Consider the following 25,127-nt stretch of genomic DNA (forward strand, 5'->3'; position numbering starts at 1 on the left):
CGGAGACTCGGATTGTCGATGAGAATACATCGCGCAATGCTGTCAAACGACCACGAGACAGACACGTGGACACTATATCCTTCTGACAAAGCTGCGCCTCAAATTTACCAAGGACAGTCAGAGTCACACCATACTAGTACGCCAAGCAAGCGTGACCAACAGGCTCCAAACGAGGGAAACGTTGTATCACTTCATATTCACATAGAACTGAGGATCTTCGGTTTTGACTCAAGGTGATGGTGCGGCTAGCTCAGAAGTATCTAGACTCTAGGTTCAAAAGACCAAGTCAACCGCTTTGATACCCTGCCCATTTCCTTGTTCACACCATGCTACGAAGTTCATAGCGCGCTTCAGACCATTATTTCTCTCCCCAGGCGGCCCCAGATCTGCTATGCCCGAGTATCATTAAGGACAAAAACAGTCCAGAGGCATGATCAAAGAACGGCCCAAAGCAAACCCGTATCACCAATCAACCTTCCATGTCCCACTCATCTGTGCTCCCAACCCAATTACCACATCAGCTGTGTAGCATAGGTCACCTCAAAGAACCTCGTTTAATCTGAGATCCTGAATGCTCTTGGGGAATTCCAGCGTGCTGACGTCCGGAATAGTCGAGTTGGGGTCGTCGTGAAACCCAAAGTCCACAAGGTGAAGCACAAGAGTCTTGAGCTTCTTGAAGTCACAGAAGTCCGAGGGATTGTAGGGCTCTTCATCCTCTCGGATCGGCTTCCCATCAGATAGTCGGAACCGCGGTCGAAGCTTGACGAGAGAGGCGGAATACGACTTCAAGCGGCCGATGGTCTCAGCAGCAGTAACGAGGGCGACTTTGTCCTCGGACTTGGAGTTCACGACATACTCGAACTCTTCCAATGGAAAGACGTCGTTTGTCAATTCAGACAAGACATCTGATGACATTGTGCAGTCGACCAAGGAAACCTTCTTGATGCTCCAGGTCTCTGGGAAGAAAGAGCCGCCAGAATCAGCCAGAACTAGTTCGCAGTTCCTGATGCATAGATCCGTAAGCGTCGAGGGCAAGTACCAATGCCAAAACATTCTTCCACAGAGCCGAAAAGGCGTCTGCGCGTCTTCTCCGTAGAGGAAAAGTTTCTTCGCCTGCTGTAAATGCTGTGGAATGTGCCAACTGATGAAAGAGCAATGTCTGTACTCGGGGCTGGCTTTTGAAACCCGGAAAGAGAGATGCAAAGTACTCAAATTAGGCAAGTGCGCGAAAACAAGGTATTTCAACGAGCATTCGATATCGGAGTCACGACTTTGGATCTCCGTGACGGTTATGTTGGTGTTTTCCCAAATCGGATTTCGAGGGCAGAAAGTGAACCAAGGCAATCGATCTTTGACGGCGTTGGTGAGGAAGTTCCAGTCTGCAATGCTGTAAGGCGTGCGGTATTCCTCGTAGTCACACCAGTTCCGGTCATCTAGATCGGGTGTTTGAGCATAAGATATGCGCAGACTTTGGACCTGCTGAGAGAGGGTGGGCTGAGAGACCAGCGCCCGGACAAGGGAGAAGAACTTTATGTCGCTGCATTTCTCCGCAACAAAGAAGATCTGGCGATACAGGTGAGGTCTTGCGAGCTTGTAGAAGGCCTTTGACACTCTGCAGATGCTGAGAAGGGTGCTTTGGCATGCGATCCACTCCTTTTCGTTCAGTTCGTCATCATTGCATCGGAGTTGGGAGCAGATCTGCTCAAAGACCTCTACAGGTATATCAGAGATTCCCGGCATCGTCCTGCTGTAGGCTATCCAATCGTGAGCTTCAATCCTTTTGGCATCGGAGGTAGGAGTAGGTATTACTGACAGGGAAATGGTGAACAAATGTCTGGAAGCCGGTGGAAACGTGCATGTGGGATCACGGCGCGTGGCAGGACCCGCCGAGTAGGAGGTGAATGATGAATAATTCAGAGCAGAGCGTCTGTCAAGAAAGGTATGATGGCTTTACTTCCTTCCTGACGCGGATATGCTTTAGCTTGGTCTGCCAGAAGCATCATGAAGGAAACCCCTACCTGTACTTGGCTTCCTCCACCGAGAAGCTTTCTCGTGGGAGGAGTATTGAAGGAGAAATGAATGCCTCGACGAGTCTCCTTCGTGGAAGGCGTCAGGAAGAGAAAGGCAAAGCTTGACGAGTTGTGTAATGGGGAAGAAAAGAAAGGCTTCCTCTTCCTGGAGAAGCAAATAAGTGCTGAACGGGTGCGTTGTTCAGGAAAGAAGGACCGTTTCTTGGAAGCAACGGGTTTGTTTACTTCCCTACTCCAGGATAGTGTGAAATATTAAGTGGATTTTTCAAAGGGAAAAGCACGTGATGCCAGAGACTGAATGAATATAGGTTTGCGTATATTCCGCTTGACAGGGTGAAGTCGAGAATTGTACCGGTTGCCGGGACAGCCAGCTGGTCTATCAATAGTCGCTGGAGGAAGGAACAACTGGGTCGCTCCTAGGCGTCTGGGAAAGCAACTTCTCAAGTGGCCGAGGTTTAAGCACATCCAAATTACCTTCAGCGAGGACCTACACCTTACCAAATAGGTGAGCTACTCAGAAGAGCTCGAATTTAGCTGAAATACCCAGGTTTCAATTCGCCAAATACATCAAAGGTCCCGGTGGTGCAAGGTGTAGGACGCTACTAGGAAGCTCCATCTTTAATAGCATTGTCAGTTGTGTGTGGTGCCGGATGCTGTTCAGGCATTTAACTACACCTCATATCCGCCAGCCTCCGCATAAACTTAACAGATTGCTGTCGAGGCATTTATTTTGGAAGTTTGAACGATCATCGATGAACTTCTCCCGCATATGAGTCTCTTGGATCGCCAGTTTCCTAAACTTATGACATAAACCAAAGCGCTAGAAAAACCGAATAGAAGCTCGGAGATTACTATGTATAGATCATGGCTGACACTCCGAGGCCATTGTGATACGACTATAAGGCAGTTCCGGCTCTATCCCATTCTTCTTCTGACCTGTCTGCGGCTCCATGTCTTTATGCCTAAGTTCAGCTCCCAGCCCTTATCTTGACACTTGAGCTACAGGACGAATGTTTGGTAACCTGCAGTGCTACATAGAACAGGATATCATCCAGGTACCTAATGTATGGCTTATCAGACGTAAACCTCTAAGGGAAGGCGGTCTCGTTCGTGCCTTCCACACGTGACGCTACAGCTTCCATCTGAATACACGAGAACAGTATATAACCCCCCTCAACTCCATTCCTGTCACCAGCACAGCAGGCGCCTCCTAGGTCGGAGGTCAGGTCAAACTGTGGCGTGGTGGTGGAATGGTTAATGGTCAACAATCAATATTTACACCTACCAGCTTACTCGACGACAGGCTTAGCGCGTACGAGTTCGAATCCTAGCACGAGCACCAATTATCCCCAGCATGAGCACCAAGAGATGTAGCCCCCTAGTTCAACACTGGGGGGTGAACTCTTTTTTTCTCTTTTATTTTTTCAAGCCTTGGATTATACTTGTAATCACTTGTCCACGACCTGCTTTGAGAAATGACCTCCTCAAGGACATAGCTGCCAGCTGAACAGGGCTTAGTCTTGTGTAAGGCGACAATCGAATGCCAAAGAACACTGAGGTTGAGATGTGTATAAGTCTGAAAGCTGTTGATTGATTCGATTTCGGTGTTAAGAAAACGGAACCTCTTCTCCTCCGTGTTGCCTGTACCAGAGGTCAGTCTCAAAAAGACGGTAGGGTGCGACTGGGCACATCTCCATGACTAAGCGGAGCAAAGTTTGCCAGACAACCTCCGATGACATAAGTCACGGAGGGCAAAATGGCTCCGGTATGAGCACATTACATCCCTGCCTGCCGAGCCCTTGTGCGTCCGACGTCTTCAGTGGCACGTTGTAAGTGATCCAGGAACATGGCGATGCTTCCCGTCGTTGATCAGATGGCGTGGTGGAGCGCTCGGTTTGGAACCGGTCTCAAGTGATGCTCCTTATCAGATCGAGACATGACGGAACTGAAGACAGGGGCATCTATCTAGCTATAAGAACGTCTGCTGTCTGCAAATATGCTTCACTCACTCGCCAATCCACACCAAGAAAACTTCTCAAGTCTTTTGAAGATCCGCGGACATGGCCAAACTCTCTGCTACTTGGGTTCGACTCGCTGCAAACGACCGTCTCAGGCGTTCATCGCAGGCAGTTTCGGTAATCGGGGAGCAAGCGTTCGTCTTCGGTGGTGAACTCCTCCCACGAGAGCCTGTAGACAACCAACTGGATGTTGTCGAACTCCAGTCCGAAAAGGGTATTCTCTCATACTTACCCATCCATACCCCCAACTCCCACCACTAACAGACCTTCTTTACCAGACTCGGCCTCGACCAAGACCATCTCCACCGACACCGAAGCCCCATCTCCAAGAGTCGGAGCCCCTAGCACAGTGCTGAAAGACGCCTTCTACCTCTTCTCCGGCCGCGGCGGTATCGCCATGGAACCCGTTGAGGAATCTGGCAGCGTCTGGCGATACACCCCATCCCAAGCCCGGTGGGATCTACTCAAGCCGGCCGACGCAACGGCACCACACCCAGCCGGACGCAGCTACCACTGCACTACCTCAGACGGTAACAGGGCCATCTATATCCACGCAGGATGCCCAGAGAAAGGCCGCCTGGCCGATCTATGGTCATTCAACATCGAGTCAAAGACGTGGAAGGAGCTTGCTGCAGCGCCTCCCCCAGCACGCGGCGGCGCGTCCATCGCGTTTTCCGGAGGCAAGCTATACCGTATGAATGGCTTCGATGGCACTTCCGAACAAGGCGGTTCTCTCGACGTGTACGATCCGGCTTCCGCTGCATGGTCTACGATTTCGTACAAGCCGGATGGTGTAGAGGGCCCCGAGGCGCGAAGTGTATCGGCGCTCATCGCGGTTGAAGTGAGCGGTAAGCCGCACCTTGTGACGCTGTACGGCGAGCGTGATCCTAGTTCGTTGGGTCACGCTGGTGCGGGGAAGATGCTCTCGGACGTGTGGGCTTTTGATATCGGGGCCGGGACGTGGGAGAAGGTCTTGTTCGAGGGGGATGCGCCGCCGCCGAGGGGCTGGTTTGATGCGGACGTGGTGATCGATGGAAGTAAGCAGGCCGTGGTTGTTCATGGAGGTCTTGCTGAAGATAATTCGAGGCTAGGAGACATCTGGAGGCTCGACTTTGTCTAGAATGTAGCATCTTGATGGCCAGAGATTGGTGTTGCTGATGGTGGTATTTCTGAATTGAATTTGATGTAAGAGAAATTGGGCGAAGAAAAAAGCTACTCAACGTCCTTCACCATCCAGATTGACCCCTTCTCTTCTGTAGGATACACCTGGAACCCCAACTTCTCATAGAACGGCACGACCTTGTCGTTCTCACCACCGACGCCAATATGCACGCCCTTGCCATAGAGCATGTTGCCACTGGAGCCACCGTTGCGCTGATCAGCCTCTTTCAGACTCTCGACGAACTTGTCAATCAGCTTCCTTCCCCAGCCTTTGCCCTGCCACGGCTCCAATAGGTCGATATGCATCGTAGCTTTCCAGTTGCCCCAAAGCTCCTTCCTGTCCTCATCGAGCACCAGCCATGTCGGGTTAAAAGCCTGCTGCAGGAGAGCCTCCTCATTCACTTCGCCCGTGTCTGGAAAGTTCCATGGCGCCTTCGTCTCGAGGCTCTTCGGTTTCCTTCCGTCCAGCTCCTTGGACGTCTCAAGGACTTCCTTGATGTACCGCGGGTACGCGCTCGCAAAGTCGTTCACGTTGGGGCAGCCAATGCAGTAGCCGACGCAGTTTCCCTCGCCATCGTCAAGAATGTGGCAAGTCTCAGGTGACAGATGAGTGTATTGATGTGTCCATAAGTAGGGCGCGGTCCTAGTCGCTGCTTCGGAGCGCTCGAGGGACGGTGGTAGGGTGGCGCGGCACTGAGTTCATTGTCAGTCGCTGCGGGACAAGGATAAGCCAAGATAAGGATATATGAGACGCACGATATGACCCGTCGCATCAAAGTCGGATGACTTGTAGGGGCGGATGAAAGCCATGGTCGATGAGCTGAGCTGGAATGAGAGCCGTTGAGTTGAAAGTGAGAGATTGCCGCTCGCAGTGTAGTGGTACCGGGGCCTGAATGGCCGGATGGCGGGGTAGCGGGGTAAATCGCTCCGGGCCAGACTGGGGAGGATTGACCTGTTGCTGGAGTGACATTCACGAGGCATCTCAAGCCCGGCGATAACAGCAAAAACTCAAGAGATACAGCACCATCTATGTAAACGAGCGGTACACAGAGATGAGGCTGAAAGACATCGTCGCAAATGATATGAGAGCATGAGAATGACGTCGGTCGGGGCTTCTGTTCACCGGATGCCGTTCATTGAGCTGGGACAGGCATCTCGGCGCCGAAATGATCACCCCGCATTTCCGGTCTTCAATTGGGCTGGCCAGCTTCATCAAGCCTCATATTCCATAATCCCAAACAGGCCTCTCACGCATTTGGTTGTGTCCGCGTTCTTGTACTCTTCAACAGAATGATTGTTTACCGATTGGTGATGAGGTTTGCTTCGAGGCCTCAGTCGGAGACAAAGCCAGGCTTCGAAGTCATGGCCAAGGTTGTTCTTTCACAGTTCGTTTGAATAATGTGCAGTATCTTCAGCCCTTGTTCGAATTGAACCATATTGTCGACATGTCATGTATCTCCTTGATTGTCCTGGAGTTGACTTCTACAGTAGTTCTTCAGTCTGAGACCAAATGCTCCAGCTTGTGTACTACTATATGAGGCCGAGTGCCCGGTTGTCTAATCCTCAAACCCCATAGTCCTCCAAGCATCTCATCCAACATGTCGCAATCAACTCCGACTCTCCAAAGCTGCCTCAGGAACTCAAGGGGCTTATCCTCTCGAGTCGAGAAGAAGCGCGTTCGTTTCAATAGCCAAGACCAAGTGCGCACCTTCCAGCGTCGCTCCGATGAACTAACAACTCCGCCCAGAACTCCCACCGCATCCAAGACCGGCTCAGGCTTCGAAGACGATGACTACATTGTCGACCTGCACCTCGAGCAAGCCAAGATTCACAAGCGTATATCTAGACAGAAGGCTATTATGGATCGAGAATTTCTCCGCAGGTTACTCACCCCCGGTACTGAGCTGTGCCAGTTGCTCCGGCAGACGCTCTACCAGCGACGGAAGAAGAAGAAAGCTTACTTGTACAGGCAGAAGAACCGACGTTTCCAGAAGCGCCAAGGTAGAGTGCGAGGTAAATACCGTGTCAAGAAGCTTCATTGGGAGTTTGCGCAGAGGGTCAAGAGCCGTCTTCAGCGAGGTAGTCGATACATTGTTTCACTGCTTCAGCGTGGCTGGAACCGCAACACCAGATATCGGGCTATGTGATGTGGCAATTGCAAGTTGGAATGATTTGGTCTCGGTTTGATTTCTCACTTATATTTTGTAGTCCAGGATGAATATAAGCATATTTAGAACGCTTCCTTGAAGTAGCCTCGTTTGAGGAGAACAGGCCAAAAAAAAAGGTTGGCATGAATAGTACCTGCCTATGACTTACTGGCCTCGTGCTTGGTATCATGCTATTTTCATAAAGCTGCAATACTCTCTTATGTAAACCATCTATACATGGCAATTCTCAAGAAGCTCTATGTTTAGCCATGGCGTTCCTTTGCGTCCAGCATGGTCTAAGGTACCCCTACCGTAGTGAAGTGAAGGTAAAGAGTTCTGAGCCCTAGTGATGACAAGAAACCAGAGACTGCCATCCTCCAATATCGACTGTATCAATTTAGATAGCAGCGACTTCTTCGTACCCGCCTTAGCTCATACAACGTTCAGGAAATCTGCTTCGGCAAGAGGTTGCAGTCCGCTCCTACCTGCCTTCGGGGAAGGACGAGCTTGAGGAAGGTACGAGGTGATTTTTGAAAGGTACCTTCCACTTTTCGCTCCTTCCACATACGAGGTGCTTTCGACTTCTTTCTCGTCGATTCTATTCCCTTCCTCCCCTTCCCTTTCCTACTTCTCCTTAGTTCATTGCGAGGAAGCTTCTCCTTCTGGCCATCATCGTCCTGTTCTGATCCTGAGTCAAACACTCCAGAGCAGGACAACCGCTCGCCGCCGACAGAGGACTGTCTTGCAGCAGCCAGAAAACTCCAAGCGTCATTCACCGCCCTCTTGTTGCCTGCCCTCAGCTAAGCAGAGGTAGAGAATACTCACTCTACCTAGAGAATACAGAAGACTAACGAGTCCGCAGCATCAAGCCAGCCGTCGACCTAATCGTCGCACCGAGTCGCTCGGCCATCATGCCATCGATACCGAGTCTTCCTCCCGAGATGCTGGGTGAAATTGCCGCATGGTTCCAAGATGACACCCCGCTCGGCGCAAAGAACGACTGGAAAGCCGACCAGAACACGCTTGCAATTCTTTCCAGGGTTTCGAAGTCATTCCAGTATACTGCTGGTTCCCGGATGTACTGAACATTTCCTCGATGAGGGTCCGACGGGCACTGGCGCAACACTCAGATACTCTGAGTTCCATTTCTATTCAATTCTCCCCGGATGAGGGAATGGAGGAGAACGAGTGGTTCGATACTTTTGGAATGTTTCAAAGGCTCGAGCATCTTTCGGTGGATCCAGCGGACTTTGATAAGAATTATCAGAACGCCTTGGGCGGCCCAAATGCGTTCATCACCACGTTACCTCGATCACTTCGAAGCCTAACCTTCCTGGACCAGCATCACTCGGACTTTACGGACATCGAATGGCTTGCCAATGCTGTCCATGAAGGGGACTTTGAGAATCTCAAAAGCTTCACCATTCATGTTCGAGACAGAGACACAGATTTCTTTCATATTGCCATGAGAAAAATCTGGCGTGGGATCGATAAGCCAGAGTCTGGGGAGGACGAAGCTTCCTTCTGTGTCAAAATGGTTTCTGAGACTGATTCGAGAGAATTGTGGTGTTACTAGTGATGAAACTCACTGTTTCAGTCTGTCAGCTTCGTACACGGTCGAAGCTGCCTCGCTCTGCCCATTATTTGGGACAGAGAAGGGGGGAGGGAGGGGTGAATCACACCAGCACAGAATGCGTTTGTTGGTTCAGGAGCCCTAAGCTTCATAGAACGAAAATGAACCGATTCCCAATTACATAGCTAGAGCTTTGAATGCATCAACTTGAGAGGACGTGTGTTAAAAAAATTTGTTGAAAGCCAGCATCCATACCCCTAGAATGTGTACACGTGTCGACACCAGTAAATTTCCTCAAGTACCTAGGTAGATAGATGCGGGAGCTCATCACTGCAATACAACAGCATAGGTTACATTGCAGCTATACCAGCCACTATGGAAAAACAACAATACGGGTCACACTGCATGTGTGTCGGTGGCTGAGCCATACCAGCATAAGCATGTGTGGTAGGGTCAGGCTGAAAGAGTTTCTGTCATGCGATGTTCCCAGGCAGGATAAAATGGGACTTCTGCCTCGACTTTCTTCTTCAAGTCTCTACTCTGGATTGCGTTCTGCTCTGCTAGTCAATCACGTTACAACATGGATAGAAAACCAAGTGCTTCACCTTGCACAGACGAAGTGTCCGAGATTAGCAGTGTGGATTCATTGTCAATTCGTACATCCACTACATATGTGAAACAAAGGTCATCTCGAGAACATGTTGAGCTAGGGGCGCCAATGCTAATCGACACGCACGAAGCTACCAAGCATCGGGGAACTTTGGATCACGACATACCGAATTGGAAAGTTCTCCCTGCGACGTCATTGATCAACGAGGCTGGCTCCCTGCTCAGTCAAGCGAATACAGCGCAAGAGCCCAGCCGATGGCAAGCTATAGGCACTTTTGGACTCTGCGTTCTCGGCATTGGCACTATCTTCATCATCGGAGCTGTTGGCTTCATGAGCTTTTTCTGGCAAAATTCGATGCAGGCAAAAGAAGTCGTTGTGAAAAGCACATTATGGAGCCAAATCGTGTTCGCCGACTGGGCGTCTAGGTCAATCACTCTGACGGCTGCTGTATTGCGTGTTTGTCTGGCCCTCCAGATGAGCGTGTTCACCGCAATGATCGCCTCGTTCATGATAGAACGGACGGGGGTGTCGTTCAGCGCTGCTCCCTTCGAGTCCATGCTCAGAGCTATGTCTGCGTCACCGTATAATCTCATCAGTTGGACACCATTCGACATGCCCTGGGGCATTGGGACCGTTTATATCGTGGCCATCACAACTTCAGTTCTCTTGACAGCAGCATCTCAGTTGGCCTCGACCACTCTGCTTTCTGATTTCGCAGTAGTCAATGTACCTGCACCGCTTAGAGCCGTCAACATACTGTATGGAAACAGTAGCGTCATAAACCCTACAGTGGTGCAGGGCTCCAGCATCTGGAAGTCAAAGCCTTGGGTCTATCCTAGGTTTGCGGAACTACAAAGGCAGCCTACCGAGGCCGAGCAGTCCGAATTCTACGAAGATACAGGGACTATTCTACGTGCATTCATTCCCTTTGCGAATGGGCCAAGCCGTAGTCGCCTTCGAACTTATGAAGGGCCCGCCGCTCTTGTAGACTCCAGAGTGGTCTGTGTCAGACCCGACATCCGGAACGTCACATTTTCTGCGGTTGCCTTTGACTTCTCAAATGACACACGGCTAGAAACCTACAGCGAGTTCAATGTCCTCGGACAGTTTGACATACAAGGAGGCTACGACCAGTTACCGATTAACCGAGGCCAAGACCAGATAGATGAGCCAAAGTGGCCTTTCAACTGTGTTGTGCCCGCTGAAGATATTCATGAATACTCCAAAGGGGAACCTCTCGCTTCACAAATTGATAACTTTTCAATCTGCTCAGTGGGTAGGGGAGAAAATCGGACATGGCCGGATGGGAAGAATTACACCATGCCATTTCTTCCCTCGCCTTTTTCGGCACTGAATACTACCTACACCTCTATATTCCTAGTATTCAACGGCACTGGGACGATGCCTCAGTGGCATCAGGGTCTCCGGATTCACGGCAACTTGAACAGCAGCACTAGCCGTTGGGAAGCCTCTGCCGATAAATGGATATCAACATTGGACGGGATGTGGAACAGTGTTGACATACCATGGGAAGGACATGCCAAGAGAGTAGGCGTGTCAGTTACCGCATGCTTCGCAAACTTACAAGGTCATGTCCAAAATATTAGCATGTCCAGTAAAGTCGACGGCCAGGAGCCGATCCTAGCGTGGGACAGCCCGAATGCCCAGTATACCACGAATGTCATCCGGGACCAATATTCCAGCATCTGCAAAGGACCTCCCGGTGCAAAGTCGGATTCAGAATTGCTCGAACTACTTCCGGAGAAAAGTTGGAAGAGTGAGAATCACAGACTATCGCTCGACGTCATCACCTCTCAACTGCCTTTCATGACACGTAGCCTGCACGACCCCTTGATAGACCCATCGCCCTGTGGAATGCTACGGACGGGAGGATACTCCTCGCGTGCCGTTCACTACGCACATTCTGCGCTCTTTCAAGACGTGATCAGAACGACCATGAGTGTACCAGAGGCACTACAAGCCATTCTCACAGTTACGCAGCAAATGTCTTACTACGATACCTTGCCTTACTTCCGGAATGCTTGGCCAGCGACGTATGCCATGACAGAGGAAAAGTTGATTCCTGTCCGGTGGGTTGGGTTTAGCATCGTCATTGCTATCATCGTACTGCACCTAGGTCTCGTTGCGGCAGCGTCTGTTTTATTTCTCAGGTTGACTACCTGTAGTAGCTTGGTAAATGTGTGGATGTCACTAAGCCAGATTGTGTCATTGGAGACGGAAGGTCTGATTCAGGAAGCTACATCGAAAGATGACAAGGAAGTTGAAGAGATGATTTGGGAAGCAATATCCAAAAGTGATTCGGGATTGAGGCAGAGTGTTAAAATAATGAAGAATGGGCTTAACAGCCGGAATGAGTTAAGCTCCTTCTAAATCAGAGATGGCAATGGTAGGTCTTGCCTATAATCGGATAGTTCTTACTGTTATAGTTTCGTGAGTGTGTTGAAGTATCCAGGAGTCGGAAATTTGGCAGTGTTCAGCACGAATTTAAGACATCCGATAGACAAGAGTGATGTTCGTCCGCCCCCGAAATGATCGCTAAGAGTGTTACGAATGGCAAACTCAGCAGACTTTCTCCCTCTGACAAGCAATTCAGACTTAATTTGTCCGCAGTGCACGCATCATTCCTCATCCCTCTGGTAGGCTGCAACAAATCTCCAAGTAAGTGGCTGACGGTACGCTGGTCTTGGCGCAGGCAGCGCTGGGCGGCTTGATTCAGATGCCACCCTAGGCGCGGGTAGTTATGCTTGTTCTCACTCCGGAGCAAGGATTGTCCAATTAAGGGCTGGCTCTATTCTCGGTGGCTGCGTGCCTCGGGCTAGACCATCAGCCCAACGTGGATCCCACCCAGGCGGGTCGTTGAAGGATCGTCAGACTACAAAATTAGAGGCTGACATGCAGTAGATTCACACACCTTGGAAGCAAGGGTGCCTCTGCTCCGTGTCCGTGTCCGTGTAGGAGGGTGTGGCGGAAAAGCATCTCTTAAAATCTCTGTTTGCCTCCTGCTCGCGTGCTCATGTTTCTCAGGGTTCAGGAAATTCGGGTAGGAATACGGTCGGTTCTTTTGCCATGACTTCGAAAATTGAGTACAGCTCCCTCCAACGGGAGGTGTCCGATGAGGACCGGGCCTCTGCCGAAAAGAACACTCCGCAAAGTGGGTCCTTGCCGCCGGACGGACAGCTACACTATGGGGGGACCACGGCCGAACGCATGTTCAGGTTCCAGGACTTCAAGTTTCTCAAAATTTACATCTCTTGCATCTTGGTATACCTTCTTGCGGCGGTGGCGGCGGTTGTTTGGTCATATCAGGGACCCGCGGTTGACAGAGACTACTACATGCAACGCGTCTTCCGCACGCCAGACTCCTTGAAGGTTGACCAGCTCTACTCCGGTATCGCCCTCTCAGCGTTACTTGCCCCGGCGGGTATGTTGGTCCAATGGATCATGCACGACTTCAGACATCTCCGACTCTTTGCTCTCACGGCGCAGCGGCCCGTCCTCTTGGCGGACTTGGACAAAATAGGAGACGACTCAAGTGCTTGGACACTGCGGATTCTGGGGAAATACTCGTGGTGGTATGCTGTCATGCAGGCCGCACTCATCGTTATCCGCACCTCAATCGTTCCCGTCGGCACCCTTATGCTCACGACCGGAGCCTATTACGAAAACATCACCGGGGTTGACGTTGTCGGAATGCCCATCCTTCCCTCAAACGACTCCTCCGTCACGAGATTGGCCAACGCGATGGGTTGGGACGGGCAGGGAACCTTCAACCAGACTCTTGATGACAACGACAATTTCCTTTCGCGAACCGTCTACACCTTTGTTGGGAACATCGTCAGCCAAAGTGCCCTCGTCGACGTCTTCTCGGGCGTCATTGGTCCCATCCCGACACATAACTTGACCTTCAAGATTAACACGACCTATCACGGCCTTATATTGTACCACTGGGACGCCAACTGCGAAGCAGCAACCGAAATACCCTTCACCACCTCCCTCCACGGCGCCAACGCTTCATACACTTTTACCCTTCCCGATTCCAGTAATCAGACGATCGATGTTACCCCCAAGAAGCAGGAATCGCAGAGCCTGCGTCTCTGGAACAGCGCAGCAAACACTTCCATCAACAATGTTCCTATCGGTGGCACCACATACTTCATCTCCGCGGGGCCCTCCTCATCACTCAAGGCCGAGACTCTCACCAATGACAGTAGCCTCACACAAACTGCCGAAGGCCACTGGATTTCCCGCACCAAGTGCACTCCCGAGTTCTCCTGGGAAGTCGGCGCCTGCACGTTCAACGGCACCTTGATGACGGACTGTGTGGGCAACCCGGGATCGAACACCACAGCCATCGATACAGCTGCGCTAGACGTGCTGAAGGACTACATGACTGCCATCCCCTGGTGGATCTTTCGCGAGCAGCTCCAAATCGTTGACAAAACGATTGATACTTTATACGCGATCCCCACGGCAGCAGATTGGGGCCACTTCTTTGGCAATATTGCACAGTCCATCGCCGCCATCTCAACAGCAGGGTACTTTGGCACCGCCAGCGTGCCTGCAGTAGCGAGGGTCAAGGAGGATGTGTACATCATGCGGACAGTGGTGTTGTGGATCGTGCTGGCGATGCTGAGCGTCGTCTTTTTTGTCAGTTGTCTGGATATCTGGAGGAGCAAGTCGCGCGACCTGCCGTTTAGAGCAGCGACGTTCTTGGCTGTTGCAAATGCTGTCAGAGGGCCGTGGTGGGACCAGGAGTTGCATGGAAGCTGTGCTGCTGATGAGGTGACAATGCAGAAGAGGAGTTCGGCGTCCGTCATGTTTGGGGTTGATGCAAATAATCCGTATCATCTGGGGTTGCTGCCGTCGGTGTTGCCGATTCAGCGGGATAGATCGTACTTTGGCATTGGGAGGCGCAAGGGACCTCAACGATCATAGACCGCTTGAATATTACAAGTAATGATTCAACTTGATATTAGGCATCGAAGTTATTGTATGCTCTTGTTCATGTTCATGTCTACTAAGCGATCTCACCCCACCGCACCTGCACGCCGAACTCCAATCATCACCTCCTATCCCTTTCAAACTTTGTACTCCTCTAAAAACACCATCTACAGCCGTCCCATCTATCAGAATCACTTGCGAACTTCCCCCAGAGGAATGCCCATCCCGTGACGCCCGCTATACTTGGAAACCTCGGCCGGCTTCCAGCCACCGCGTTGCAGGAGACTCTCGTCCTCAAGACGGAACACCTCAACTTTGAGCGGGCGACAGCACTTGATCATCTCCTCCTCACTGTCCTCCCCAAAGCCCCAAAGCGAGAGGTCACCACCAGGGCAAGTGCCTACGATACTAGTCAGTCGTGTGTTCGTAGTAGTACGATAGCTTCCCCAGTTCAGACTGCTGGAGCCCTTGTGGTTGCAGCGCAGACACCAAGCTCATCAGGAAAAGGGGCAACACTCACTCAAAGCCATCAAGAGATCCTGCTCAGCCAAAAACTCAATGTGATCCCCAGGCTGCGCAGGGCAGGGGTTCATAAAGTACCGCCCCTGCTCATCCAAACCAGTTACTTGGAAAATGTTAATCACATCATGGATATCTTGCTCGTCCAGCCCGTACGGCAGCACCGCGCGTGTCAAGTTAGAATGGCACTGGAAGTTGTAGTTGCCGCCGCTGAGAACCGTGTTGATGTACGGATCACAACGCGTGCCGAGGAGATCGTGTACGCGTCCACCGTGCTCATCCTCGCCGTACCAGTCCAGAGAGTCCTTGATGATGGTGGCCAGCGGGCGCATGTAAGGCAAATTGGACCAGAGGCGGTCGCCCGTCGAAACGTGGCTGGCGTGAAGTTGCTTGGTGCGACTCGCCCAGAAGCGTTCGCGGGGGTTGTGCGCGTTCCAAATGTTCAAATCGCCTGTGGCCAGGATGAGCGCCCCTTGTTCTGAAAGAAGAAATCTTCGTCTTCATCTTTGCGACGTACCGACTTGAGGACCCTCCGGTGTGCTGATCCTCACAATTGACCCGGCGGGTGCTTTCCATGCTCTTCCGGACCGAATCGGCAGCGTAAACTCTTCAATCAAGACTCTCTTCGCCTGCTGCGCGGATCCGTACAGTTCCTTGTCGACTGTGAGCACCGAGCCGGCGGTCGGGAGATAAGCCGGGACAGGCTTCGGGATCGGCTTCCGATCTTTGAGACGCTGCGCGGGATCCATGTCGGCGACTGACATTGTGTAACTTCTGCTCGCGATTCGGCCGAGGGAGGAAGAAAAAAAACTTGGCAGACCAACGATTTGAGGAAAAGGGGAATGCGATCAGCCTGTAGACTTTGAATGGAAGTCGACTGAAGTTCTTATATCATGGTGCTTATGGTATCCCGATACCATCAACCGGCTGAACCCCGCTGCTTTGGCACTTTGGATACGCAAAGTTCCTTACGTAAAGCCTAACATTGGAGATGATCAAGGCAAGAGACTCCGACAGTGAGGTGACGGCCGATGCCGGTCCTTAACTCTTGCTGTCTCCACTTCTCCAACGCCGGCAATTCTCTGCGAAGTGCGCTTGTTATCAAAAATGCGTATCAAACAAACTACAAATGTCTTATGAGATCACTTCCTACGCCATTTCAATTGAGATCTCACTACTGCTTGTCCAGCTTGTCTTTCTTCAGTTTCCTTACATCAAAAGCTGAATTGCGCTCAGTTATAGCTGTATCGAACGAGAAAGCGTTGGACAAGTGGAGCACAATCGGGAGTCGGCCTCACTCGCTCGCTGGTCGGTCGATGAGATCCAAAAACAAAAAATATCGCTCGTTGCTGTGAGCTACGAATTGCCTCGTGGCGGAATCGAACCGCCGATCTTCTCATGTCACTAATACTAGTGAGACGCTATACCACTTAGCCAACAAGGCTTGACATCGTGGATGGAGAGTGTTGTTAAGGACCCTCAGAATCAGGCTGGCTTGGTGGGCCACGACTGACGATCGAGACCAGAACGACGGCAGATGAAGTCTGGCGAGGTATCTTTAGTGACTGACAGGCTCCTGGTTCACTCAAAGTTCAAAGAAACTTGGAAAATCTCGAAGAGAAAAAAAGACTTCTAGAAGATAAACATGGAGGCTCTCTGCTAAAACATGAATATGGTGTGCAAGACTCGTAGTGCCTGATAGCTAATCATGGAGGTCATATATTGAGAATCTAATCCATGCCAAGTGCGAGTTGTTTTGAGAGACCGGAAGAGCTCATCAAATTATTTCGGGAACTTATACGGCGGTCATCAGGAACTCTGAAAACGTAAGCAGATTTTAGCACAAAAGACTATCATACTTGTACAGCACTTATCCTCTTCCGCGTTTGAGTCAGTGAGATATGGTTCTTGGACACCGTTAGAGAACTCGTAAATAAGATCATAAGAGGTAAGGGGAATCGTAATAAACCTGCTTCAGACATATCCCGTTCATACATGTACAATACGATGCTTCATGCAGATTCGTTCAAACATTGGACCCCATTTTCTGACCGATCTCCTTTTTTTTTAGCTGGAGATAGTCTGCGACTTGCAAACGTGGTTATCAACATTTGAAATGTCTTTGGCGCTGCTGCCTTACTGTTATTCTACCTATGAAGATGCTAAAATGGGAGATATGCGAATTGGTGGTGAATTAAAGCCTCTATTTTGGAATTTGTAGGTTTTACATGGTATTACTGTCCAGACTATTTAGAAGAGTCACCATATTATCATTTTGATACCTCAATTTGTCGGGTATGCCGTGGCCTGTTTTTGATCGCACGTTGTTACGAAATTGGCTGGCTAGATTTGAGGTAGCTGAAAGTTATGGCCATGGCTGCAAATTCACTAATGGTAGGCACCAGACATCTTCCATGACATCCTGACCATTGCATTCCGCCATGGTAGCTCGGTTTCCAGGATTAAAATAAAAGCATCAAATAAGTTCAGGATGTTTATACCGAGAATTATTGAACTCGTACTGTTGCCTAGACAGAGTTCGGGCGTAATATAAGAAAGCCTGCTTCGTTCGTCCAGTCACATTACCCCTCTCGGAAATCCAGACCGCTCTTCTGCCTGCTTGTTCCAGAACATCGAATGGGTAGACAGGATCTTATCGACTACATACGCCAACGACGCCTCATGCTTCATTATCGAATCCGGAAAGACTACTCCTGCTGGCCTGGAGTACTTACACGTCACCGTGTGACACCTCGGGATACCAAGTATCGGGTCATATGTCCTCGGCACCCGCGTTTATTTGGTGGCACTTTGTCAACGAGGGGTGTATCGAGTGGAATTAGCCGGTACAATGTCGTTCGACATCCGCCACACCCAAGAGATGAAAGGACAAAGGCTTTTCGGCGATATCACCCACCATCACAGGAACCTGGTCAGTCACTACCAATAGTGTTCTAGAACAGCCCAGACAGCCTCTTGCCAATAGCATTTGTTCCAGAGTGAAAGGAGCAAGTAAGAAGTTCAGCAATGGCTGTGGAGGTTTGCATCCAGGGTTAGATTCCACCGACCTACAATCAGCCCAACCAGAAGCATCGCAAGCCTGGAGGCCTCTACTCATCGGGGCATACAATATGCAGTATTGAGTGTCTGCTGCAGAAAGGCTCGTGAATTGCAGGCCAGTCGACAACGTCGAGACGCAGCAGGCGCATGTGTATCTCAAAAAGTCATGGGCTGGATTCGAGTTATTGAGTCAACATCCCAGCACCGGAATTATTACCCTTGAATAGCTAATCGCACTCTAAAATATGCGCTTCTTCGTTGATGTCCGTATTCGTCATATCTCATTCCCAGATCAATCCGTCCTTTGGGCGAGGTATTCGACGAAGAGCTTCTTTCGGGCCGACTCGATAGTAACCCAAAAGCCACACCTCTCGGGAACTTTTCTTACGAACGAAGGAAATATCCCAAACTTCCTTCTTGGCTTTTTTTTGCTTTGTTTCGCGGTCCGTTCGCACAACACGCCCAGCGGCCCCAATCTGCTTGCCGCGGGCAGCAATTCCAATCAGCCTCGGAGGTGCCGTATTGGTGGCCTTCCAGAAAGAGATTGGAGCTTTGGGCTTCATCGTGCGATGAACTGTTTTCCGTATCCGTAGTTGTTTTTGCGCCCGACGCCTAGGGACCCTCAAGCAAGGGTCACCATGTCTTCATACACGAGCCTGCACGGCAAGTCCAGCCAAGGCGCAGCACCATAGCTGTTAGTCACGCTAGGCATCCAACGTCGCAACGGCAACTAAGGACATTTGTTGCGACTAAGGATATGAAGGAACATGTGGAAAGTGGAAAAGAAAAAAAAAGGATGTGTCAACGGGTAACAAGACAAGACACGCGTCGCGGATGACTTGTGACTGTTCATACCTCGTGGGTTTTGCGTACGATCTGTGTTGCGCGTCAGAGTGTTTCTGCCAGGGCAGAGGATCACCAGTAGCGTGACGCGGAACGGACGAGCGTAAAATGTTCGCAGGTCTTGGTGTTTAGTAATACCTCAACTCCTGGAAGCCTTCTGCGGGACCCAGGTTCCTCCTCGGTTGATCACGTATTCTCGTAAGGCAGAGGATCGACCGGGTTACACGGGGCTGGAGACAGCAACGGTAACGGGCCAACGGCCAAACCGCGAGATCCCCGGAGGCGGAGTCAGCGTGACAGCGTGCCAAGCGGGAAGGGGGGTGGTGGTCGTGGTGTTGGTGGCGGCCTAGGAGAGAGCAAGCAACAATATGTACGGCTGCGCAACAGCGAAGAGAAAACGAGTAAACATCCTTTGAAGATGCGCAGGAACGAGCAAAGGAACGTCTCGTCGGGTTCGCGTGGGGGCGGGACGGTTCTTGTTCGCGTTGCGCTGCTTGGACAGTTGGTTTAGCATGAGCTAGGGCACGTAAGCCCGTGTGGGCTCGTCAATGGGAAATCAAAACTGCGGGATTCGAGACAAAGAGGACCCTGAAAGGTGTCACATTGACGCGGACAAGTTCATCTTCCCGTCTGGCAAACACATGCCAAAAAATAGCTGTCGCGTACATAGTGACTTAAGCTCAGGCACTCTGCTAAGGTACCTCACTTTGCAAGTAGGGTAGCATTCACAAGAATCCCATCCCGAGGGTTTTGTAGGAACTTTTTTTTCCTTCTTACACTACCATGTGCGTTACCGTTACGCGTCCAGTCTGTCTCGATCCAGCACAGACACCTGAACCTGAGGGGCGGGCCAGCTGGGGCTCCATCGAAGTTATCCTGATCCATAACTATGGTGACGGAAAAGAGCTCCGGCAGTTGTGCAAATCACATCACGCAACGTTTGTGGGAAATACACTCAATTTGACGGGCGAGGTTGGAGTGCAATAAGCTTCGGCTCGCTTGCTTAGCTTGCAGTGGCCAGGTTCCATCGCGAGAATCCGTTTGTCAGCCATATGGAACTCAGACAGGCCTCCTCCATTCCACCAAGTAAGTAGCCAAAGTTCAGAGTACCTTTGACCTAGATACATGAACAATTACCTATACCAGCTACCTAGGTACGCACGGGGAAAGGGTCCGGAGCTGGGTCCGGGTCGGCGAGGCGAGAAAAGAGGCGAGGAAATCGCCAAAGGATCCCAAGACCAGCTACCCCCGGCCGCCGCCGTCGTGCCACCACCTACACTCAACTTGAAACCGAAAATCTCCTATTCTGAGCTATCGTGGACCGTGAGACCCCTCGCTACTCTCTCTTCTCTCTGTCAAGCTCACCTCCTGATCTGTGCCTCTACGCAGTATCTCTCTTCCTCCTTCGTGCCACCTGTTCAAAATCGCATCAAAACTGCGATTCAAGCGACCAGGCTCAAGGGCCACACGGTACACCAACGGGATGCGCGTGATGCACAATGCACGATGTCGACATTGCGACACCAAGAGCCCAGTCCCCTCGGCGGCGGCGGCGTCTAGCTCGCTTACAAGGTTACATTGATCGTGACTGAACCCAGGCCCCCCGTTCAGCCGCCACGGATTATGCGCGCTCCATTTGCTTTCTTGCGCGCGCAGCAGCAGTAGCCCAGCTCCAGGCTGTGCTGTAGATGGTGATGCGACTTGCACGAGTCGGTTTGTCCCATGTTTGCATTGTCGGCATCGCATTTTCGGCAAAGGCCTAGACCGTTCTCAATTCCTTCTCCCCCCTTCCTGCGGTGGAACTGTCAAAAGTCAAGTTGTACCACGCTGCGTGACCAGCTGCACAAAGGGGGCATCTGGGAATAGAGTGACAAGAAGGCAGCCGCACTAACGTTGATAGCTGTGAGATAGCTTCCCCGGTGCCCGCCTTGCAAATAACGGCTCTCCGGTTTCGAGACAAGTGATGAGCAAGACGACACGTGTGATCAGGCCAGAAGCCGTTGATCTGAAGTTCGGGAGACCTATCCATTCGGGCAACGATTTCCCACTTCGGGCCGGAGCATGTCCACAGTTTGCTCCTGTCCGTAGATTGGTTTGCCGCCTCGCCAAAACGCTGCCATGGCCGCCGCTTGGTAAAAATCGCTCACTGGAGAAATGGAGAAATGGAGATGGACGGACTGCACTGATCTGCGCTGTGCCCAACCCGTGGCCCGCGTGGCTATATCTACAGTACCCTTGATCTTATGACGGCAGCTTCCAACGGCGTCGGCGAGTTCAGCCTCTCTTGGTCTCGTCAGATGTCGGTCCCAGATAGAAGGGAGGGATGCCGAAACAGAACGGAAATACATCATGAGCCTAGCTGATAGTAGGGTGCTGATATTACAGGTCGGCCTTGGGGGAAGCAGAGAGCAGCCATGAAGGAAGCATCAAAATTAGAGTGCTGCTTCGCATATGGGCATCAACGCAGGTAATGTACATGAGCATTTGAGAACGGGAATAGCCTTCTTTCAGGAATAGGCGGTTTTTCTGCGAATGGAGTCGCGCAGATCCACTCGAGAATGAGCTTATACGAGGGATTGGAACGGCGCGCGAGTGGCCTCTTTGATTATGGCTTGCTGCCAGTCTGCACTGCTGCAGTAATAAGTCACCGGTTAGTAGAGTGAAGGGTAATGATCGCCGGGACATCTCGTATTAGCGACGAGGCATTTCGATCGAGTACGTCCAATCGGAGGTGCTGAGTTGAAATGACAGTCTGCAGGATTTTTTTCTTCCGCTGCCATTTCTCCCTCATAATCTCATGTGTAGATGCCTTACTTTGGACATGTGAATGAGGCTGGTCTCGAAAGACCACATCAGCAGTACCGAGATATTGCGTTTCTTGGTCAACGGCGGTTCCGACTTCCCGAAGCTGCAAAACAATCGGAACACATTCATGGCCAAGGCGAATACCTTCAAACGCATCCCGCGGCCAACAGTGCTAAAAGGGCTGAATGAAAGAACAAAGGGAGCCGAAATAGAGGCAACTTGGGGGCCGTTTCTGCCCAAGGTTCCAGACGGCATGCTCAAGGGCCAACTCAAAATGACGGGAAATGCAGCCTTGGAGGGGCCGCAAAAGTTCGGCTAACTGGGCTAAACGAGCCCCTCAAACTTGAGCCAAAATACCCAATATCCAAATATGCCACATTGTGGAAATCTTTTAAACACAATGTTCTACATTGAACCATAATAATCACCGCCATGTATCCGTACACACGCACAAAAGAGAAGTCATCAAAAGATTTGATTGCTGGTGGTGAAGTGAATTCGTACGAGAATAGAGTGGCTCGTGTTTCTGAAACACTGTCAATTTGTTCTAGAATCCTATTAATAGTGGCGGCATCCTTGAGGCCCTGGACAGCCCTGGCTGACGGGAAATGGATGGGCAAAGCAAAAATGCGCTCCAGTCTGAGAGGAAGAGAAGCCTACTTTACGGATACACCATAGTAGAGCAGAAGGGGTCTCAATGGATCAGAAGGTCAGAGCCAAAACCAGAGAAAGAAAGCTCTCAAACACTTTGGAGAGCAAAGAAAGGAGAGCCTGGCCCAAACCCCAGTGCCCCTGGATGATGCCGCGACGACACTCGTCCTTCCAGACAGCGGACGCAACGGACTTCAGCGAACAGGTCCCCCACGGGTCCTCCTCAATTGAGGTAGCCTTTGTCATTATGCGCAACCTCTGGGCGCAAGTTCTGGAATCCCGTGACATCTACCTGTGCCTGGGTGCTGGCTGGAGCACCACCCAGGTCTGGCTATTGCGCAGAGACTGGGGGGGAGCAGAGAGAAGGGGAACGACACAACAAATTATGGAACCTAGAACCGCCCTGGAGCCGTTCTGGCGCATTGGTCAGTCTCTGGTACACTGGTGCGCGCCCCTCTCCGTGTATCCGTACCTCTTATGGCGCTGGGTCTCTTTGTTCCTTGCCCATTCTTACTCCACAGCCCCGGCAAGCGAAAGGACTGGACACACACTGGCCAAAGGCAAAGCTGCTGTAGCAGAGAGAGAGAGAGCGAGAGAGACAGCTGGCAGCAGAGTACAAGTAAAGGCGAGTAAAAGCGGTACCACAGTTTGGGCGAGCCCACAGTCAAGGGACGTGAGATATCCACAGCCCTCGGTCCAGCCATGCGCCCCTCCCCAAATTTCTCTTCCCAGGCCATGGGGAGCCGTGGGAGACGGACAAGGCAGAGTTGTAGAAAGCCATGGAGTAATATGTACATTACCACATAACCTTGCAGCTCGAGGTACCCTGTGTCCTTGTAGATATCCGCAGTACCTTTTACCTAGTACACCTGTGTGATGAGGAAGGGCGACGAGGGTCTCGATGGGCAATGGGCGATGGGATGGGATGGGATGCTGCTGCTGTGTAACTACAGTACCAGGCGACCATGGCAAGGCCATGTTATGTGTTCGCTGCCCCCTTCCAGACCCCTTCCCCCTTCCCGTGGATGCCGTGAGGCGTGAGATGATAAAGACCCTTTCAAGTCCCCCTCCACAACCGCTGCTTCTTTTGCTCTCTTTTTCTGCCCTCGATAACCCTTTGCTGTGCATCTGCTTGTCTAGAACATTCTTGTCGACTGCGTTGCTTCCTCTCCTTATCCCATCCAATCTTGACTCTCCTTTCTGCAGTTTCGTCACCACCGCTTCCACCACCACCACCACCACCACCAAATCCAGAACCCCTCCACATCCTCTAGACGGTTCCTTCGGTATTTACACTTCCAGACAAAGAAACTTCCGTCATTCCGTCTCCCGTGTCGACGCCATAGATTTTTAAAGGGACTTTGCCTGCTAGCCAGAGCAGACCGGAAAGGATTCTTTGGAAGTTTGTTTACCTACAGACCTCGGCCAGCAGAAACGGGAACAACCTACTTTTCACTATTAGTAACCTGGTGTCGACAATCCTCCCCGAAAGTACACGACGACAACATCGGCAACAATAACACCATCTTCTCTCACCAAAGGCTACCAACAAGAATAGCCATAGCAAAAGCAACTAAAAACAACATCCGATTCGACGACAATAGCATCGTCGATCAACAGCAAAACCGGTCTCCCCCAAATAAACCCCCAAAACCTTCACCACGGCTTCTCCAGCGATCGCCACCATGGGTTCCCCGAGTGGACCCCTCCGACCCCGAGCGTCGTCAAATTTCATGGGCATCCGCGCATCCGGGTTCCCGCCGTCCATGACGCCGCAAGAAAAGCACCTCTTCTCAAACCACGTCAACACGGCCACGACACGCCTCTCGAGCACAATGGCCGCCAGCGAGACGGGCGAAGGCTACGTGTTTGTCGTCTACTTCCACAAGACCACCGCCGCCGACGCTCTCGCTCTGCTCCAGGCCGCAGACATCCGAGTCAGGGGTCACGAGATCCAATTTTCCTGGCATTGAGAGAAACTTGGAAACCGGGAACTCGTTTACTTTCTTTCACCCTTTCACCTCATTTGAGTAATGAGCTTTCCCATTGCCTCGTTGTGCCTTGATTTTTGAGGCCCGGGCTCCCGGCTGGACTGGACTGGACTTGACTGGACTCTTCTTTTTGTGTGGACCGTGGGTTTATGGGACGGAACTTATGGGCTCATTCTCGACTCAAGCTCTGTCTCTATGACCCCCGATCCGTTTCCCGACTTCACACACATTGGGGGTCCTGCGTCCTGCCTCCGGCCAGGATTTGACAGCTTTCTGAACCGATACGAGAGGGATCATCCTGTGTGTTCTCTCTCCTTCTGGTACTCTCCATCTTCCTCTATCTCTTTTCGACATTCACATATCCCCTTCTCCAGACTCCTTGTCTGCTGCAACAACCCCCTACCCTACCTCTACCCTCCCTTCCATCCTCCAATTCCCGCCCGACCGCCCCGGGACGAATCCTTCAGCGATCCATTCTCCTCCTTACCTCGACCAGTCACCACCCCTCCCCCCCTTGCCACTCTTCTCAGAGATCTGCAAGTCTAGGCCATCCTAGACCACCCCATCCCATCCAACTTTCCAGGGCAATCATCCATCTCACCCATACACTGGCTCCTCCACCCATCTCACCTTATCTCCATCCAGCGATCAATCACTCAATCACGCAAAAAAAAGCATCGTGCTTCTCACGTTTCTGCGTGGCTTACTGGCTGTCACCCCCCCTTATCCCGTATATCCGCGCATCCACTACCCACCA

At 51.3% G+C, this 25,127-nt stretch overlaps 7 protein-coding genes and 1 non-coding gene across 8 annotated transcripts; 4 read left to right on the forward strand and 4 right to left on the reverse strand.

The window, feature by feature from the left end:
- Positions 1–540: 540 nt before the first annotated feature.
- Positions 541–1,740, reverse strand: N0V96_009666 (uncharacterized protein; the record flags this gene model as incomplete). Its single annotated transcript, XM_065758710.1, has 1 exon — positions 541–1,740. One exon carries the CDS (start codon positions 1,738–1,740, stop codon positions 541–543), a length of 1,200 nt encoding a protein of 399 aa, XP_065612775.1.
- A 2,350-nt stretch (positions 1,741–4,090) lies between these two features.
- N0V96_009667 (uncharacterized protein) lies at positions 4,091–5,168 on the forward strand (the record flags this gene model as incomplete). Its single annotated transcript, XM_053190337.1, has 2 exons — positions 4,091–4,262; positions 4,327–5,168. 2 exons carry the CDS (start codon positions 4,091–4,093, stop codon positions 5,166–5,168), a joined length of 1,014 nt encoding a protein of 337 aa, XP_053052267.1.
- Positions 5,169–5,260: 92 nt separating this feature from the next.
- On the reverse strand, positions 5,261–6,019 carry N0V96_009668 (uncharacterized protein; the record flags this gene model as incomplete). Its single annotated transcript, XM_053190338.2, has 2 exons — positions 5,261–5,902; positions 5,966–6,019. 2 exons carry the CDS (start codon positions 6,017–6,019, stop codon positions 5,261–5,263), a joined length of 696 nt encoding a protein of 231 aa, XP_053052268.2.
- A 635-nt stretch (positions 6,020–6,654) lies between these two features.
- On the forward strand, positions 6,655–7,356 carry N0V96_009669 (uncharacterized protein; the record flags this gene model as incomplete). Its single annotated transcript, XM_053190339.2, has 2 exons — positions 6,655–6,661; positions 6,872–7,356. The coding sequence occupies 2 exons, from the start codon at positions 6,655–6,657 to the stop codon at positions 7,354–7,356; spliced, it is 492 nt and encodes a 163-aa protein (XP_053052269.2).
- Positions 7,357–12,626: 5,270 nt separating this feature from the next.
- N0V96_009670 (uncharacterized protein) lies at positions 12,627–14,495 on the forward strand (the record flags this gene model as incomplete). The annotated part of the gene is made up of 1 exon (XM_053190340.2): positions 12,627–14,495. The coding sequence occupies one exon, from the start codon at positions 12,627–12,629 to the stop codon at positions 14,493–14,495; it is 1,869 nt and encodes a 622-aa protein (XP_053052270.2).
- A 197-nt stretch (positions 14,496–14,692) lies between these two features.
- Positions 14,693–15,784, reverse strand: N0V96_009671 (uncharacterized protein; the record flags this gene model as incomplete). The annotated part of the gene is made up of 3 exons (XM_065758711.1): positions 14,693–14,901; positions 15,022–15,471; positions 15,538–15,784. The coding sequence occupies 3 exons, from the start codon at positions 15,782–15,784 to the stop codon at positions 14,693–14,695; spliced, it is 906 nt and encodes a 301-aa protein (XP_065612776.1).
- A 600-nt stretch (positions 15,785–16,384) lies between these two features.
- Positions 16,385–16,464, reverse strand: N0V96_009672. The gene has a single exon. It is a non-coding gene; the product is annotated as a tRNA-Thr (tRNA).
- A 7,600-nt stretch (positions 16,465–24,064) lies between these two features.
- N0V96_009673 (uncharacterized protein) lies at positions 24,065–24,352 on the forward strand (the record flags this gene model as incomplete). The annotated part of the gene is made up of 1 exon (XM_053190342.1): positions 24,065–24,352. One exon carries the CDS (start codon positions 24,065–24,067, stop codon positions 24,350–24,352), a length of 288 nt encoding a protein of 95 aa, XP_053052272.1.
- Between the last annotated feature and the right edge of the window lie 775 nt (positions 24,353–25,127).

Source organism: Colletotrichum fioriniae (assembly GCF_027942845.1).
Source record: "Colletotrichum fioriniae strain IMI 355084 chromosome Unknown scaffold_12, whole genome shotgun sequence".
NCBI classification, from domain to species: domain Eukaryota; kingdom Fungi; phylum Ascomycota; class Sordariomycetes; order Glomerellales; family Glomerellaceae; genus Colletotrichum; species Colletotrichum fioriniae.